Source organism: Halichoeres trimaculatus, unplaced genomic scaffold (assembly GCF_033239565.1).
Source record: "Halichoeres trimaculatus isolate MK-OKI-2021-1 unplaced genomic scaffold, fHalTri1.1 fHalTri1_scaffold_21, whole genome shotgun sequence".
In the NCBI taxonomy this organism is placed as follows: Eukaryota; Metazoa; Chordata; class Actinopteri; order Labriformes; family Labridae; genus Halichoeres; species Halichoeres trimaculatus.
In genome coordinates, this window is record NW_027437199.1 from 14,215,020 (window position 1) to 14,231,846 (window position 16,827).

The 16,827-nt window shown below is 42.6% G+C and overlaps 1 protein-coding gene across 2 annotated transcripts; it reads left to right on the plus strand.

Annotated features, from left to right (window-relative positions):
- The first annotated feature begins 965 nt into the window (after positions 1–965).
- Positions 966–15,751, plus strand: scaf11 (SR-related CTD-associated factor 11). 2 transcript variants are annotated; one of them, XM_074698498.1, is made up of 16 exons: positions 966–1,174; positions 6,034–6,078; positions 6,240–6,385; positions 6,958–7,041; positions 7,242–7,321; positions 8,027–8,106; positions 8,191–8,228; positions 8,320–8,393; positions 8,579–8,704; positions 8,911–9,011; positions 10,370–12,646; positions 12,928–13,103; positions 13,164–13,250; positions 13,643–13,816; positions 13,913–14,032; positions 14,953–15,751. In XM_074698498.1, the coding sequence occupies exons 2-16, from the start codon at positions 6,060–6,062 to the stop codon at positions 15,046–15,048; spliced, it is 3,678 nt and encodes a 1,225-aa protein (XP_074554599.1). In that variant the 5' UTR covers positions 966–1,174; positions 6,034–6,059; the 3' UTR covers positions 15,049–15,751. The 2 variants fall into 2 exon arrangements, with proteins under 2 accessions (XP_074554599.1, XP_074554598.1); XM_074698497.1 differs by having other exon boundaries at positions 12,928–13,250.
- Positions 15,752–16,827: the final 1,076 nt, after the last annotated feature.

Genomic DNA, 16,827 nt, shown 5'->3' on the forward strand with positions numbered 1-16,827 from the left:
GCATCAATCTAGTGTGGCCTGGAGGCAATCAGCCAGTGGCTCTGCGGAGGTGGTATGTAGAAGCCCCACACTGCTTCGATCGCAGCCTCCAGCTCATCTGTGTTAGTGGGTCTGGTGTTTCTCTTCATAGTCTCGACACTACTTCTTTTGGCGGTTCAGGTCTGAGATTTCTGGTCAGTCTAGCACAGTGATAGACTCAGGTCATTTTACCAGTGTTTGGTACTTGTCAGAAGAAGGAATCATGAAGTATTCTAAAATTTCCTGGTAAACAACTTCCTTGACCCCAGAAAACACAGTGAACCATCATCAGCAGATAACATTGCACCCAAAGCCCTCACTATACACTCAAGTTCTGCGCCTTTCCACTCTTCCTTCAGACTTTGGGTCTTTGATCAACATATTGGTTGAAAGTAGCTGAAAAGAGGACTTTGGGATGCTGAGCAAAAGTCCACTTCTTTTCCTTCTTAGCCCAGGTAACACACTTCTGAAGTTGGCTTCACATGATGTAACAGATGTAGCTAAATTCCTTTATACTCTGTGTGTGTTGGCTCTTGATGCCCTGAATCCAGCCTCAGGCCACTCCTTGTGAAGTTCTGCTGAAGGGTTTTGATGAAATCCTCTATGCAGTAATCTCTGTACCTTGTGCATCTTTTTGTGCCACATTTTTTCCTTTAACTTGTCTTTCTTGGACACAGCTCTTCATGAACAGTCAACTTGAGTAATAACCAGAGTCCTCTGGAGAAGTGTCTCATCAGCAGTCTCTCATATTATTGTATAGCCTACTGAACCAGACTAAGAGAGAAAGGTTCACATATGTGATTTATTCGAAAAAGAATAAAAATACAAAGCATGAAGGCTTTCTGAGTGAAACAAAGTGAAACTGAAAGAGTGTTGGTTACTCTGCCACTGGTTGCTATAATTTCCTGATATGTACATGCCATCCTGCAGCCGAATCCATTCTTACCTGTAATACTCGGCGGTTCCAGAAGGAGGCGCCAGCTGCATCAACTCTCAGCCAGACTGTGGGACATGTGGCTGAGAGTTTCTGAAATCTACGCTTCGTTTTAAACCAAAAACAAATCCTGGAGAGTGCGATTCGTCAGCATTTTACTGCAGGAATTTGAACGCTAAAAACAGCTCACTCTGTGCAAACCAGCTGCAGCAGCGCTTAAAGGTGGGTAGCAACACTTACAAATGGACACTTGGAGCTAACAGCTAGCAAGCTAAAAGCGACGTAAGCAGGTGCTGTTGTTTAAAGCAGATAGTTAGCTTTCAGCTAGCTTACTTGTGACCTTCAGTACATTGATCACTGAATTACTAGACAGTGTGGAGCCAAGTTTGCAGCCATGCTAACAACAATCGGCTAGCTCTTGTGTAGCTATGTTTTTAGCTAGCACTAGCTGCCTGGCTAACCAACAACAACCATGTCTGTGTCCGTCGTGTTGGCACTGGTTGATCAAGTTGGTGCTACTTTAGTGTCTCCAAGAACCAGGCCGTGCTGGCTCAAAACAGCAGCAAGCTTTCACAAGTGCCTGCCTGCACACTCCACTGCTATTCAGTTTCACTAGTTACCTCATCTTGTATAAGTTCACACTTATTCTGTCCGTGAGATGAATGCTACAGACGTATTTCTACATTATGCTCGTGGAATTTAAAATTCTTGAAATTACGTCCTTGTGACAAGAAACCTTTTAACATTTCATCAATGAAATGCATTCATTGGCCATTTTAAAATGGGTGCAAATGACACTTATACCATCGGATTAGATAACCACAGGCCTATGTTTAGTTTGTTTGAACAGTGTTTGGACGGTTTTACCTGCTTCATGAGATTATCTATATTTGTCATGGGGAATAAGATCATATCTAAAAAGAGATCTGAACAAGTCGTCTTATTTATTACCTATCCCAATTAATGCTGATTTAAATTTGTGACACCAGACAGCAAATTTCCAAAAGTTGTGGGGGACAGCAACAATTGAGGGTTTTATATGATGTCCAAATCAAAAACATGTTGAAAATGATGTTAAAATAACAAGTTAGATGTTTGTTTAAATGCATAGTTAGCATTTCTGTTGGTGTCATAGTACTTAATATAAGATTTCTACAGCTTTGCACCAAAGAATCACAGTCCCATTAAATTGTCAAATGGTGTAACCACAAAACTATGACAAGTATTAAACAATAATTACATTATTTGCTCTGCCAGAAGTTATGCAAGTGTTCTGAAGAAAATAATTTATCTGTTATGAAATATCAAGTTTATCTGTTGTGTTTTATTTACAAACTTAGATATTATGGGTTTTCCCTGTACTGAGCAAGTCATTATAGGCATATAGATATATAAACAAAAAATGCAACATTTGCAAAGAGATAACATCAAAACAAACTATTTACGATAATACAATCACAGTTTCCCATCACAATCCCTAGAGTGAAGCTGTGGTAAGATTTATGACAGTTCCCGCCCACAATGACACAGAGCGACACTCAACATGCCTCAAACATGAAGAGGGGATGCACTTTCCACACACCTTGCACCTCCTGCCCCAGTTGCGTTTTTTTTTTTTTTTGAGCCAGATGGGCCCTCAGCTTTGCCAACAGGGATATGATGTTGGCTTCTCAGGACTAGAAGTGAGGACACTCTGCAGAGCTCAGCTGTCATCTGCTCCTGGAAGCCCTGGTGAATCATGGACTGCTGCTCCAGTTTGCCACACAGTTCTTTGTGGAGCAGAAAGCTGTTTGTCACAGCATTGTCACCCCCTGTGGAGCTTTTTTTTGTCAGGGCATTGATTTTTGTTGTTGGGATGCTGATTCTTGTATCCCAGTGTGTCACACATGCTCCAAGCCACAGGTAGTGTAGGAATGGGAACAGCGCTGGGCTGGTGCAAAAGTTGTCACATTTAACATGATAACTGGATCCCAGGTTGCTGTTGTTGATGAGGGACATCACAGCATCAAATGAAAGTCCCTTACCAGTCACCATAGTGGACACCACACTGCCTAAGGGCGATTCTAGCTTTTGTGGCTATCTTAAGCTAATCCACAGAAAGCTCTTGCTGGGGGTGGGAAACAGCTTTACAAGCCCCACATAAACTGTTGGACAGGGGGCGTGCTCTGTACAGGCAGTCACAGTCACCTGTACCTAGGCCTGTCACGATAATCAATAAATCAATTAACCGAACGATAAATAAAAACGTCCTCGGTAAGTTTGCCAGCCTCGATAAACTGACATGTGCATGCATGTTTGTTTTCCTCCTCTCTTTCGACCAAAGAGGCTGAATGAGAAGATGGCTCACTACGTCTATCTTTCCTAACATTGGGGTGCATAGGTTCTATAGCAGATTTAGCGGATTTATAGCGGAGTGAACATCTGTCAAAAATGCGATCTTTGGGGTGTAGACGGGGCTGCTTGCGGGTACACACAGAGAGAGCTGTAGCGAGCGTCCTGAGGGGTAAGGAGGAAACACACGCTAATATGAGTGATACGGTTCTTAAGCCGCCTGCCACAGTCCCAGTGTGGGAATATTTTGTTTTTTATCAGAATGAACAAAGTGTGAGCTCATGAACACCAACGAGCTGATATGTCGCATTTGTTTGAAAATAGTGGCGACGAAGAAGAAGAGGAGGTGCAGCAGAGCCTTGTTCTTTGACAGTCCACTCTTACTGAGGCTTTTGGTCGGCAAAGTAAATAGAAATAAAAGCACCAAATGGTGGGTGCTCAAAGACAGCTACATTGACAAAGAAATGCAGCCCTTCAATACGGTTGAAAGCCAGAAATGTTAAAAATGTTTGACAGACAGTACGGATTGACTGGGAAAAAATACATGTTACAAACAATTCAGAAACTGTATAAACTCCCTTTTATTTAGGCTATAGTTTTTATTGTTGTTGTTTTTTTTGGGGGGGGGGGGGGGGGGGGGGGTTGTTTTTTTCTTTAGAGACAGGGCCTATGTTTTATTGTTTTTGATTAGTATTCATTATTTTCATTGACATGTATTTTTTTCTAAAAGAGAGTCCATTTCATTTTCATTGTATTTTTTTCTCTTTCTTGTTTGTTAAATTTATTATATTTTTTGTTTAATTTATTTTATTTAAAAGATCCTGACCTTTTAATTACTGCTTTTGATATGGTGTACTCACTTTATCATCCCATTTATCATAATTACATCAATGAAAAAATGGAACAAAACTCGACAATAATATCGTTTATCGGCAATAATATTTTGGAAAATTATTGTCTAGCAAAATTTGTTATCGTGACAGGCCTACCTGTACCTTTCTTACTGTCATTGACAACATCTTCTGCAGGGTTGCTCATGTGTTTGTTTCCACAAATGGTGAAGAAATGTTCCCTTGACATGACTCTCCTTGGATATGGAACATGGATGATGTAATCAATACGCCAGAAATCCCTCATCTCTGGAAAGTTTAGGATGCTCATGTACAGCATCAGCCTAATGCTCTGACTGTGACCTCAGCTCATTCCAATTTTTTACGTGTTGCAATATTTTTTGCCGCATTTTTGTGGCCTCCAGGTTGATGTACATTCTGAACAGGTCAGATGTAGAGGTGCTGTCGGTATATTCTGTCAGAGGTGACAGGACACCTGGCTTTCAGCAGAAAATGTGGCAGGGAAAGCAAGCACACACATTCAGACTGAGCAGACACACAATGGCTCAAAGAGTTTGTCTTCCTGCTTTTTTCCTGGTTGTAGGCTTGAATAGTCTTCTGCCAGAGAAGTGAATCTTTTGGAACAAGCACAATACATTTTAGGTAGATTATCCACCTTAGAAAGAGGAAAATTTCTGCAGGAGGCAAAGCAAACTTTTAGCACTGGATTACTTTGATGTTAAACTACGACTGTTTCGAGTTTTATGGCTGCTGAAATCACGAGGTGGTGAAGGAGGGTGTGAAATAAACAATCAGAAGAGTCAAACTTGGACATTAAAAACTGACCCAGCGTCAGAGTCCAGGTGCTTCAGGATGTATTGCAGTCCCATGTTGACTGCAGCCTCGAGTGACCTGTTTGCTTGGTAGGCAAACTGCAGCAGGAGTCCTGTGATGACCTTCAGATGGCTCAGCACCAGCCGTTCAAAAGACCTCAAGACTACAAATGTCAGGTCATCAGGCCTGTAGTCATTCAGTCCTGTTATATGTAGTCTTAAGCTTTGAGTGACTTGTGTGGCTCCACCATTTACCATTGTATGGTTTTGAAGCCAAATTTCACCCGTCACAGGCACAGCCATTGGTAGCAGTTGTGCAGCCAGAGTCTGGGCAGTAGAGACTGTGAGGGATTCTGGGAGAATCTAAGTGGAGCCAGGCGACAAAAAAAATATTTCTTCTTTTTTTCTGAGTTGAATCATTTCTTGACTCAACCCCCCGGCATATCTAACAATCCCTGAAAAAAATACACAAGAGTGGCAGCTGTCAATCATTGATAAACGTGACGTAAAACCTTGTTTTTAACCTCCAATAACTAATAAAAACAAAACTTTTCAGGAAAAAAGAGGACTTAAATACAAGGCAGTCAAATAATATCTTCAAATCACCTCAACAATGGGGTGTGAAAAACATTTCTACGAGATGTAATAATTTTTTAAAGTTTGACCACAGCTCATCTGGAATGACTGGAGAGACAGATTTTTTAACCTATACTGCAGCCACCCACCAGAGGGAGCAGTTTTCGCTGCGACCTCACTTCGGGCCAAGCAAGATTTTACCGTCTGTGGTTGAAACCCCTCTCTGCTGGTCTGTCTTTCACCCACTCAATAGTTTTTCATGAAGCTGGAGGATGTTAACTGCTTTTCAAAGAGAGCTAAAAATTGGGGTTTTGGTAGTAAACCCCATGCACAGCTTGACAGACCATTAAACCCTGTTGTCAAAATTTAAAATTATTTACAGTTTTTTTTAACCCTATTTTCAGGTTAGTTCAATTTAATTGGGCTTCACAATATACACAACAAAAAAACATTTTATTTTTCCATCAAAAGATAATGTAATCCCTCTATTCTTCTTTTCTCTTTGTTAAAGGGTTGATCAGGACAGGCCGGGCCGACATGACTGGACCAGGAAGTGGTGAGGCATTGCACAGACCGCACATTATATTAATTTCATTAAAACAATAAGGCCCTTTAATTATCTCTGGAACTTTCAGCTTAATGTACCATTTCAAAGAGAAATTAGAAAGTCAGAACCATTAACCAACACAAATGCATGTGTGCCCCCTGTGGTGATAGGTGGTCAGGGCCCACCTGAAGGGGCGGACCCCGAGGAGGCAGAGCGGTGTCCTATCTGCCTGGGCGTCCTGGCTGGAGGAGAGCTTGCCATGCCTGACAGCTGCTGCCACGTCTTCTGCCTCCAATGTCTCCTTACATGGGCCGAGGTGATGCTCCATACTGCAAAATATAATCTATAATTTCTCCACAAATGAACAGATTTTATTAACTTGTTTACATACTTTTTTAGTTGTTTAACCACACGTATCTGTTTTCACCTGGGTTATTGTAGGAGGCACTAGAGCCCCTTCCCTTTTTTTCTTTCACCTCATACTGACCTGAGAGAATGAAGCTTACAGCGAGGGCTAGCAGGGATAAAAGTGAGAAGTTCAACCTTAAATGTATGCCCATTCATGTCAAATAGGTAGGTTTGCAGCATATGTTCGCATCATAGAAAGTCTTCATATCTGTGAAAACAAAAAAAGACAATCAAAAAACAGCCAAAGTAAAGGAACATCTCAGCACAGATCAGGAGTAATGAAAGCCACATGAGCAGAAATTTAAGTGATGTTGCGAAAGGTCTGAATACTTACCAATGTGATATTTCAGTTTTTACTTTTTAATAGGTTTTCAAAACTCTCCAAAGTTCTTTTTTTCACTTTGCGATTATTGAATACTGAGTGTAGATAAATTAAACATTTTTATTCAGATGTTTTGTAAGTTTGATGTTCTTTCTCAGTTGCAGATGACTCCATCCTGCCCAGTGGACAGAAGACCTTTCACTAATGTTTACAAATGGGATGGGAGTTTGACATGTGTGCAGGTTAGTTAGTTCTCCATGATGCAATGTTTGACGTCAATTTGCTGCAGCCAAGTTTGAAACTGAAATAGTTTGATAACAGAGTCAAATCTGAAAGTCAAAGCCTTGATACCTCTTGCAAATCTGAGCAAATTCTTCAAATATTTGTTTTATTAAAGAGTGAAAATGATTGTTTCATGTCCTTCTATCATTTTTGTTTTTAGATTCCTGTAAGGAAGAGAGCGACTCAGCCTGAAGCTGAAAGTTGCTGCTGTAGAAACCCTGAACAGAAAGTCTGTCTCAAGTAAGTGCTGTACACTTTTAATGATTTGGCAGATTTATCAAAAACCTGACCCCCAATCAGTCTGTATGCTTTGTAACAAAAGACACAGCATAAGGTTTGTGATCTGTCGATGTCAACAAAGTGGTTTGGTGTCAGCCACAAATAGTAGCTAGCTAAGAAAACATGAACATCACTGTTTATGTTTGTGAATTTGTCAGGAATCCTGCGACTGAAACGGATAACTCATGCCAGATAACTCGGGAAAACAAACTTGTTTACAAAAGAAAAACAAAAACTAACTAAAAGTATAAATATAAATGAGATCTTCTCAAAACTTGCTGAAATGATGAGGTCATGACATGAGGATCTCCTGGTTCATGCCATGTTGGAGGTCTGGGCCTCAAACATGAAGGTCAATGCAAAACTAGCTCAAAGGCCCCTCCAGGCCTCCAGAGAGCTTGGCAATTAGAGGGAAGGAGAGTCTGTGAGAGGCAGCAGCTAAATGAAGCATTTCAGACAGGAGCTGAAGTACTGGTAATCTGAAACAGCAGTGTGAGGAAAAATAATGATTTATTTTAGCTTTGAATTGTGTAAAAGCACTGCCAGGGGTACCAAAGAGAAAGTGTAGAGCCTTAAAAAGTACATTACCCGTACCCTTGTAGCTCTATTTGAAGCATTTGAGACACCAGTTTGAGCGTAAGTGTTGTAACAGAGTTTTGTTTTCAGAAGCAAGTCTGCAAGAAGATTAAGACAGAAAAAGGTCGAGAGGACAGCAGACGCCAAAACAAAAGGACTTGTGAGGAAATGTAAGTCAATAAACTGTTTCTAGAAGGATATTCTAGTAACTCATACTGATGATGTGGTTAACAGCCTGTAACTTTCGCCTTCAGGCAACAACGAAGACCCGCTCTCTCAGAGGAGGAAAAAGGTGCTTTTTAATTATTCCCTCACATTGTGTGTACATAATATTTCATTTCTTATTGCAATCGTCTCATCTGTGATTAATGTTTTCTCTCCAGGCCAGAGGAACAGAGTGCTGTGTTTGGTCTCCCTCATGCAACATTTCACTGACCACGACAGTGGCTCAGGACATGTAAGTTGTGCCTCCCTATTTAATAAATTATTTTAGGGAGTAACAATGTATGTTTTTACAAACCTAATGTTTGAGCTGATAAAAGGACAAATAGTCAGCCACTCAGAGCTTCCAGGGTCTTCATAAAACAGTTGATTAACTTTGGAAACACTTCAGAAATAACTTGTGCTGCCCCCCTCCTGCAGTGCAGAGCCTGTGTTGGCGTCAGAGGATGCACCATATGACCCCCTGTTCAAACAGTGCAGACCCCGGACACAGCACTGTCCGTGGCTCTCTCCTGCTGTTCCCATCCCAGCTTACGGCACCTCGAGGTATTACATCCCAGCTGATCTCTGTTGTATGTTATTAATGGAACAAACCAAAGCACATTTTTTTGCATTTTAAATTGCCTTGCTGCCAAATGTACTATATAAATAAACTTACCTTGCCTTTTTATAGCACCTTGTATACAGAGCTACATAACTATACAAAGCATTTTTCTTGACTAAAGTTGGGTTTTGTGTTGTTGGTTTGACAGGCAAAACTTTCATCCTGCTGGTCGGAACCACAATCAGTTTCCTTTTGGGATCTACTCATCTCCCCTTACCTCCACTTCACTGTTCAGCTCTGGACTAGATGGTACGTCTTGTTTCTTTTTGTGCTGGTTTGAACACATTTACAGAGAATTACAGTTTTCTAAATGAGATGAAATAACAACCTCAAGGTCTTTTCTGGATAAGACTGAAGTTCTTGTCAAAGATGACACTTATTGTTTTACAGCTGGCAGTGATATTCTTTGAAAGTGAACCTAAATGAGTCATCATTCTGGCTGAACTTGGGCAGGAACATTTAACCTCAAGAAATTCTGTGACATCCAGCATGTTATGTCTTGGATGCTCAGTGTGTTCAAATGGTCAAAATCATTTAGATTAAGAGACATACAGTTGGGTATCATCCACATAAAGGTGGAAATCCACATTGTGCCTGTGGATGATATGTCCCAGTAGTAGCATATAAAGGGTAAAGAGGAGTGGTCTAAGGACTGACCCCTGGGGAACCCCAGATGTCTACTTTAATGTTATACTCCCTTTCAACAGACTGTCTGCTACAATTTGGTGTTAGTAGCTGGTTTATACTACTACAGGTTCTACTCTTGTTAATTCTATCCACGTTTGTACTGAGAGAGTGCAGTTTAAACCGGAGTCAAGTTCCTTGTATTCTTGAAAATACTTGGCCAATAAAGATGATTCTGATTCTGATTCTGATTCTGATACAATAATTTGTTACCTGACAGTGTTGAAAATTATAATGACCCAGTTCATATTTCATATTTTATCCAGAATATTGCCAGGATCTGGATCGTACTTTTACATCAGTCAGAAATTATGGTGACCTTGTCTTGTATTGTTTTGCAAAGCAATCCGACCATTTATTGTGGAGTTATACACAAATATGGTGAAAACAGCCCTATCTCCCAAGATAAAGAATCCTTAAAAAAAATCCTGGATCCAGATGGTGATCCAGATCACCTCCAAAATGCAATGACTTCTTCCTTATCCCATTTTGAACATTTCCTGAAAATTTCATCAAGATCTGTTTGTTACTTTTTGAGTTTTGTTGTTCACAGACAAACAGAAACTCTGCCAAAAACACAGCCTCCTTGGCAGAGGTAATAAACCAGATATGCTAACCTAGTTTTTTGGTCGTTCCAAACAAGATGAACGATAGTATCAAAGGGCAGCACTCAAATCTAAAAGAACGACAACAGCAGATGGCATTAACATTAATATGTTTCTGAAAAGTATTGTTATGGTCAAAGAAGGTGGTGCAGTGCTGCTGTCAGCTTTGTCGCCAGTCTGGTCAGACAAGTGTTGATATTTCTTTCTTTTCTACCAGAGTGAGAAAAACAGTATGATAAAGCTTAAAAAAGAACAACACCCCAATTGAAAGTGAATACTGAATGTATCTATCTGCTTCATAATGTGTCTCTTTAACAGTTTTTCAGGGTGTTGCCTGCGCTATCACATGCCCCAAAGGAGGAGAGAAGAGAGGCGGCCGAGCTTCAACCTCCAAAGCTCCCACCAAAGAGCCTGAGACTAAAGCAGCCCGGAGATCCGGACGCAACAGTAAATCCCAAGAAGAGGCTCCTCCATCTGATCCGTCACCGCCAAAATCCTTGTCCTCTGATTCTGATTCGTCAACTGGCCAGCCAGCCAAGCAAGGTAGAGCTTCTCAGGCGCCAGCGAAGAGAAAGGGCAAACAGGTAACAAATCGAAAAGCCAGTGGGAAACGGAAAGCAGCGACAAGGAAGAAGAAGTCTCCTGAGATTGTAAGCAGCCCTGCTGTCAGTGACGAGGAAGATGAAAAAGGAGACGGAGCTGATGGCACAGAAAAAGAGGAGGAAACCAAGCAGGAGCAGGCTACAGAGAGCATACATGAAGACCAGGACAACTCTGCTGATGAGAAAGAAGATGCTGAACCTTGGAGCAATGATTTGACACAGGACAGTGATGAAACTCAGGAACAATCCAATGAACATGAGAAGAAACCAAATGAGGATCACAGTGTCCCATCTCCTCCCTCAGACCTGGATCCTCACAGCCCGAGTTCAGGTTCTGAGGTCAACCACAAAGAGGACATTGAAGAGCCAGAAAGCCCTGCTTCTCCTGTAGAAAAGGATTCAGATGAAAGGACATCACCGTCACCCCCTGATTCTCAAAATGCTCCACTTGACAACCTGGCGTCACCTCACTGTGAGGAGCAGAGTGAGCAGGATGAGGATCAGGGTGAGCAGGAGGAGGATCAGGGTGAGCAGGAGGAGGATCAGGGTGAGCAGGATGAGGAGCAGGATCACGGTGAGTGCGATGAGGATCAAGATCAGGGTGAAGGGGACGACAACATGGAGGTTTGTTCAGAGACAGAAAGTCTTAACAATGAAGAATCTTCAAAGGAAGTAAAAGCCGAGACTTCTCCACAACTGGCTTCACCTCCTGCTGCAGAGTCTGAGGAGGAAACGGCTGTCCCAGAATCCAACACTTCCGAGGGCCCAGATTCAGAAAAGCCCAGATTAGAGGAGGTACAGGTGGCTGATAGCTCAGTGGAAGGAACCAAGAATGACAGCCCATCCAGTGATGATACTAAAGAGGTTCCCATGGACTGCAGTTCACCTTGCAGTGAGCAAGGGAATGATCCAACTTTGGACCCACCAGGAGGGATCACTGACCCAGCTCAGGCAGAGCCCTCTGTTTCCTCAAGCCAAGAAACTAAGGTTGAGAGCAGAACGGACCAATCAGAGCGAGAAAGGAGCCAAGAGAGGAAGAATGGCAGGCAGAGGCGATCTCGCTTCCACTCCCCGACCTCAACATGGTCACCAAAAAGGGACTCTAAGGGAGACTCGAGGCACTCTCGCTCACGGTCCAGAGAGCGTGATGGCAGCCCGCCCTCGAGCCGCTCATCCCGAGCTCGGAGTAGAGAAAGGGACAAGGACAGGGACGGAGACAGAGAGTACTCCAGGCGAGAGCGAAGTCGAGAGAGGAGGCGGAGGAGATCAAGGAGTCGCTCTAGGTCAAGATCACGTTCACGGTCTAGAACAAGGTCTTACAGAAGAGGGCCCAGCCCTGGACGGCCGTCTTCCAGAGAGCAGTCTCCCCAGAGGAAGGAGCGAAGGGGCGGCTGGAGGTCTGGTCAAGGAGGTGGATCAGGTGGTGAGGGGCGGAGGCACCAAGGAGGCGCTGGGCGCTTTGAGAATGGTGTCCCTTCGGAAAGTTCTCCAGAACGCCAGGGCTGGTCTGAGAATCCCGACTGGGTAACAGAAAAGAGCCGCGGTGAAGGTGACGGCAGGAACCGGGACTTTGGCCACAGTGGTGGCTCTCGCTGGGAAGGTAACAGAGGAGAATCTCGGGGCCGTGGGGGCCGTGGAGGGTTCGAACGGGGTCGGGGGGCAGGAAGGGGTGGTGGCAGCAGCCGCGGCTTCTACAATCAACAGGAGGAATCACCTGACAGCCGGTGGCAACCCAGAAACAACTTCTCAGGTACAGGCAACAATTCAGGGAATGATGCTTACAGCCGCTTCAACGAAAACAGAGGCGGTGGTCGGAGGAAAGACGCAGAGTCAGGAGAATCTATGGTGGACCGGTCAGGCTGGTCATCAGCTTCCAGCTGGGCTGTCAGGAGGACACTGCCGGCAGATGTTCAGGATTATTACTCCAAGAGGGAAAGAGGAGGAGGACAGGGAGGCTGGAATCGGCAAGAGGAAGAGCAAGCGGCAGCCGCAGGTACAACTTTGTTCAGGTTTCTCTGCAGTGAAGTTTTTAGTCTTTAGTAACTGTATCTGGTTTTAAGGAAGCAACAAATGAGACACATGTCCCTCTAACAAAGGAACAGAAGCCTGCTTTTGCTAAAGTTGTTTATTTATTCTTTTTGAGTCTTCTCATTGTTTAACAATCAAACAATTTAATGTGTCCTTGCATAAATATATGTGTAGTACTTTCAGTGGAACACACACCATGTCTTCATTTATTAACGCAGCATGTTTTATTTTGTAATTCCTGGGCAGATCCTCTGAAAAGTGAAGCCCCTCCCCAGGTGGTCCCAGGCAACGCACCTGTGCCTGTGATGAATGTGGTCCCCCCTCAGTTGAATGTCCTTCATCATCACTACCCGATGCAAGGCCCACGTGGAGCCCTGCCCGTCAGTCTACAGCCTGCAGCCCCGTACGCTATGCCTCCTCAGGTCCCTGTGCACCTCCACCCTGCTGTACCACTGCTTCAGGTCCCTGCTGTAGGTGCTCAGGGCCTCCCTCCCCCTCCTCCACCTCCCCCACCCATGCAGCAAGGCAGCCAGACAGCAGCAACTCAGCCTGATGGCCACATGACACAGGTACAGTATACGTCAGGTCTTTATTACATGAAACAGAAGAAAAGTTCTGCTGTGTGACCAGAAATCCATGCTTAGTGTGCAGAGAGCAGTGTGCAGTAAAGTCTGCTTTTAACTTGATATGAATAATTTACTTTGATGCTTTCTAAAAACTGACTTATTTGAGGAATTGTTGCAACCCTTACTGCTGTGGCTATGGAAGTCTTGAACACATCTGGTGTAAGTGAACAGTCAGATGCAGCTGTAGTTGACCTTTCCTTTTTTAAGTGTTTCAGTGGAAACAGTCTCTCGAACTCTCTGCGTCCTCGAGTTCAGACATAGCAAAGTAGAACTCAAGCAGTTTTCCATGAATCCCATTTCTTCTTGTTTCCTCACCTTTCTCTGGTTTGCCATAGATGGCGAGTACAATGGCAGCTTACGGGAAACCGGCCCTTCTTCCTACGCCAACCAAAGCTGGTCATGCTGTGGCCACTCAGGGCCACCCAGCACCCAGTCAGGTGCTCCCATCCTCCACAACTCAGCCCAGCCAGCATCACAGGGCTCAGGCTGACAGCTCCAAAAAAGAAAAGGTAAGCCATCACTCTCTGTCTCCATCAAACTTTCAAAAAAAGTAGTTCAGTTTTCTCATTGATTTTCATGCCATTTGATTTCTCTTTGTGCTGTAGAAACAACAGATCCAAGAAAAAGCTATCAATGAAGTGAAGACAGCCATCAAACCCTATTACCAAAGGAAGGAAATCACAAAGGATGAGTACAAGGAGATTGTCCGCAAAGCAGTAGAGAAGGTAAAAGCATTTCTGACAAACATATCTAGGCCTAACCTTTATTAGCATCTGATGCTAACCTGCTTGGTTTTGGATGACAAAGGCAGAGAGAATGGGAGATGGAATGCAAGAAGGGGTCAAGGGTGGGACAAGGGGCTGTGCTAAGGAATGTAACTACTGGAGACTTACAGTTTTTGCAGCTCAGTGGGGGAAAACCTCAAGTAAAGAACACCCAAAGTACTTTTGGGAATGTTATCAATTTTTTGACTGAAAAGTAAAACTAATTTCAAGTAGTCCAATACTGTGTTGGCCATAGACTGTAAAAAAAATGGACGTCATCTTGCTTGGCTTGAAGTGAGGTCACTACAAAAACTGCTCCCCCTGGTGGTTGGCTGCAGTAAAGGTCAAAAAATCTATCTCCCCAGTCATTCCAGATGGGCTGTGGTCAAACTTTGAAAATTTAATACACCTCGTAGAAATGTTTCTTTTTTTTCTAAATAGTTTAATTTTCATCAGTTATAAGTGGTTAAAAACGAGGCTTTACGTCACGTTTAATGGTGACAACAGCTGCCGTTCTTTAGTGTTTTTTTCGGGGATTGTGAAATATCTTGGGAGTTAGAGCCAAGAAGAGTTTAGACTCTTGAAAGAAAGCAGTAATTATTACTTTTGTCTCACGGCTCCACTCAAATTCTCTTATAGCCTCAACTGCACAGACTGGCTGCCAATGGCGGCGCCTGTGACGGGGCTATTTTGGCTTCAATACCTTACAGTGGCAAATGGCGAAGCCATGCTGTCCACCCTTTATACACTCTATGGTGTTAACATGTAAATATCAGGTGTTCAGAGAGACTTGATTTCGTGCACTACCTTTTGTGGAAGAATTCGGGATGCAGTGTTTAAATTTTTTTTTCTTGATAATACAAATATTGTTTTTCCCTCAGGTGTGTCACAGCAAAAGTGGCGAAGTTAACGCCAGTAAGGTTGCTAACCTGGTGAAAGCCTATGTGGACAAATACAAGCACGCCCGCAAGAAATGAACCCCCACCCTGCTGCTGACGTGGTGATGCCCTCACAGACCCATTCAGCTGCTCAAGTGCAATTTTCTCTCGCTGGAATTCGGCCTCCTGACTGAAAGAGGACAGAGAGTCGACTTTTTCTTTTTTGATATCTACCTTGTACTGAATGAAGATTTTTTTCTATAGATTTTCATATTTTGTTAGAAAAAATATTACTCAATCAGAAATTGTAATGCAAGAGCCCTTTATTTTGCATAGAACATGTGACTTGGGAACTACTGTAATGAGGGCAGGGAAGCGTGGGGTGGGTGAGACTGCTGATTAAGATGCAACGCTCAGTGATCGAGCCTCTGCCAGAGTGCCGGCTGGTACGATGAATTTCTCCTTTATGGCATTCTGAACATGTAGCGTATGAATTGAAAATTGTCAATTTATTATTTTTTTAATAGAAAATATTTCGGATGAAAGCCTAGTTTAAGAAATCAGTGCATCGGCCTTTTAACTGTCAGTGGCCCAACGAAGGGCTGAAATCAAGTAAGTGTTATTGTAATCAGGGCCTTGATCGGTTATGAAGATGCAGGGCCAATCAGCAGCGAGTGTGTTCAGCGAGGCACACACCCCAGGGGGCAGATCACCTGAGACTGACCCCACCCCCTGCCTGAATGTGTAATTAACGTCCATGGGTGAACATGAACGTATCTGGAGAGTAATTAAATAAATTAGTTGCTTCCTGATCTGATTTTTGGGTTTGCAAGAAGATTGACACAGAGAAAGTGTCGCATTGATTTGCTGTCTGCTTTCTCCAAGGTCGAGATTTTTTTTAACATATTCAATTTTTTTTTTTTTTTGAGAAAATTTATTGTTTTCACATCCAACATGCACATTGCATAAAAAAGGAAAAATTGACTCCAGAATCTTAGAGTTTAAATTAAAGGAGCTACAGTGGGATCATTTGAACTCTTGGAATTAGGAAACGAGAATGCAGATGAGAAAAAAAAAGGAAGGAAATTGATTAAATAATCACATGAGATACAGAAAAGTTGCCATTGAAAAAAAAAAAAAAACCTAACTACGAGGGTGGTGGGGGATCTTCAGACTCTAATTTTACAGACTTTGATAACAAAAAGTGGACGGGAAAAACATCTATAGAGTGTTATATTATAAATTGTTGTACTCCCAACCAGAAATATACAACAACCTCCAGACTGAGATTTTCTTAGCTTCCCTAGATCAACCAACTAATACTAATAAACAAAATGAATGAGTGAAAAAGTTATATTTGAAATGGAGATGGAGGAATTAAACACAAAAATCAGCAGAATGAAAGCGAACAAGGCCTCGGGCACAGATGGTTTCACCACAGAGTGATGTTGATCAGTGTGGGAACAGTCTGAGCCAATACGCTATAAAAGGAAATGAAAGAAGGAAATTCTGGAGAGAAGCTTTCATCTCTTTGAAAAATGGAAGATGAAATTGACTGAGTCAGTTATTGTACCATTGGCTTTCTAAATATGGATTATAAAATATTTAATTGAATCGAAAATATTCTACATCATCAAACCCATTTAGACCATACGGTTTGCATCAGACAACAAATACAGAGTAAAACTACAATATTACATATAATTGTACACACATGGAGAAAACTACTGACTTTATCAGGTAGGTAATTTTTTCACACAAAGTTTTCTTCTCATACAAAGTTCTAGCTAAATCATAATATATTTGATATTCTTCAATTCAGTGTCTGTGAACAGCCAGCTGATGATCTTCTCTGCCTCACCCTCCTTGTGGAGAGAG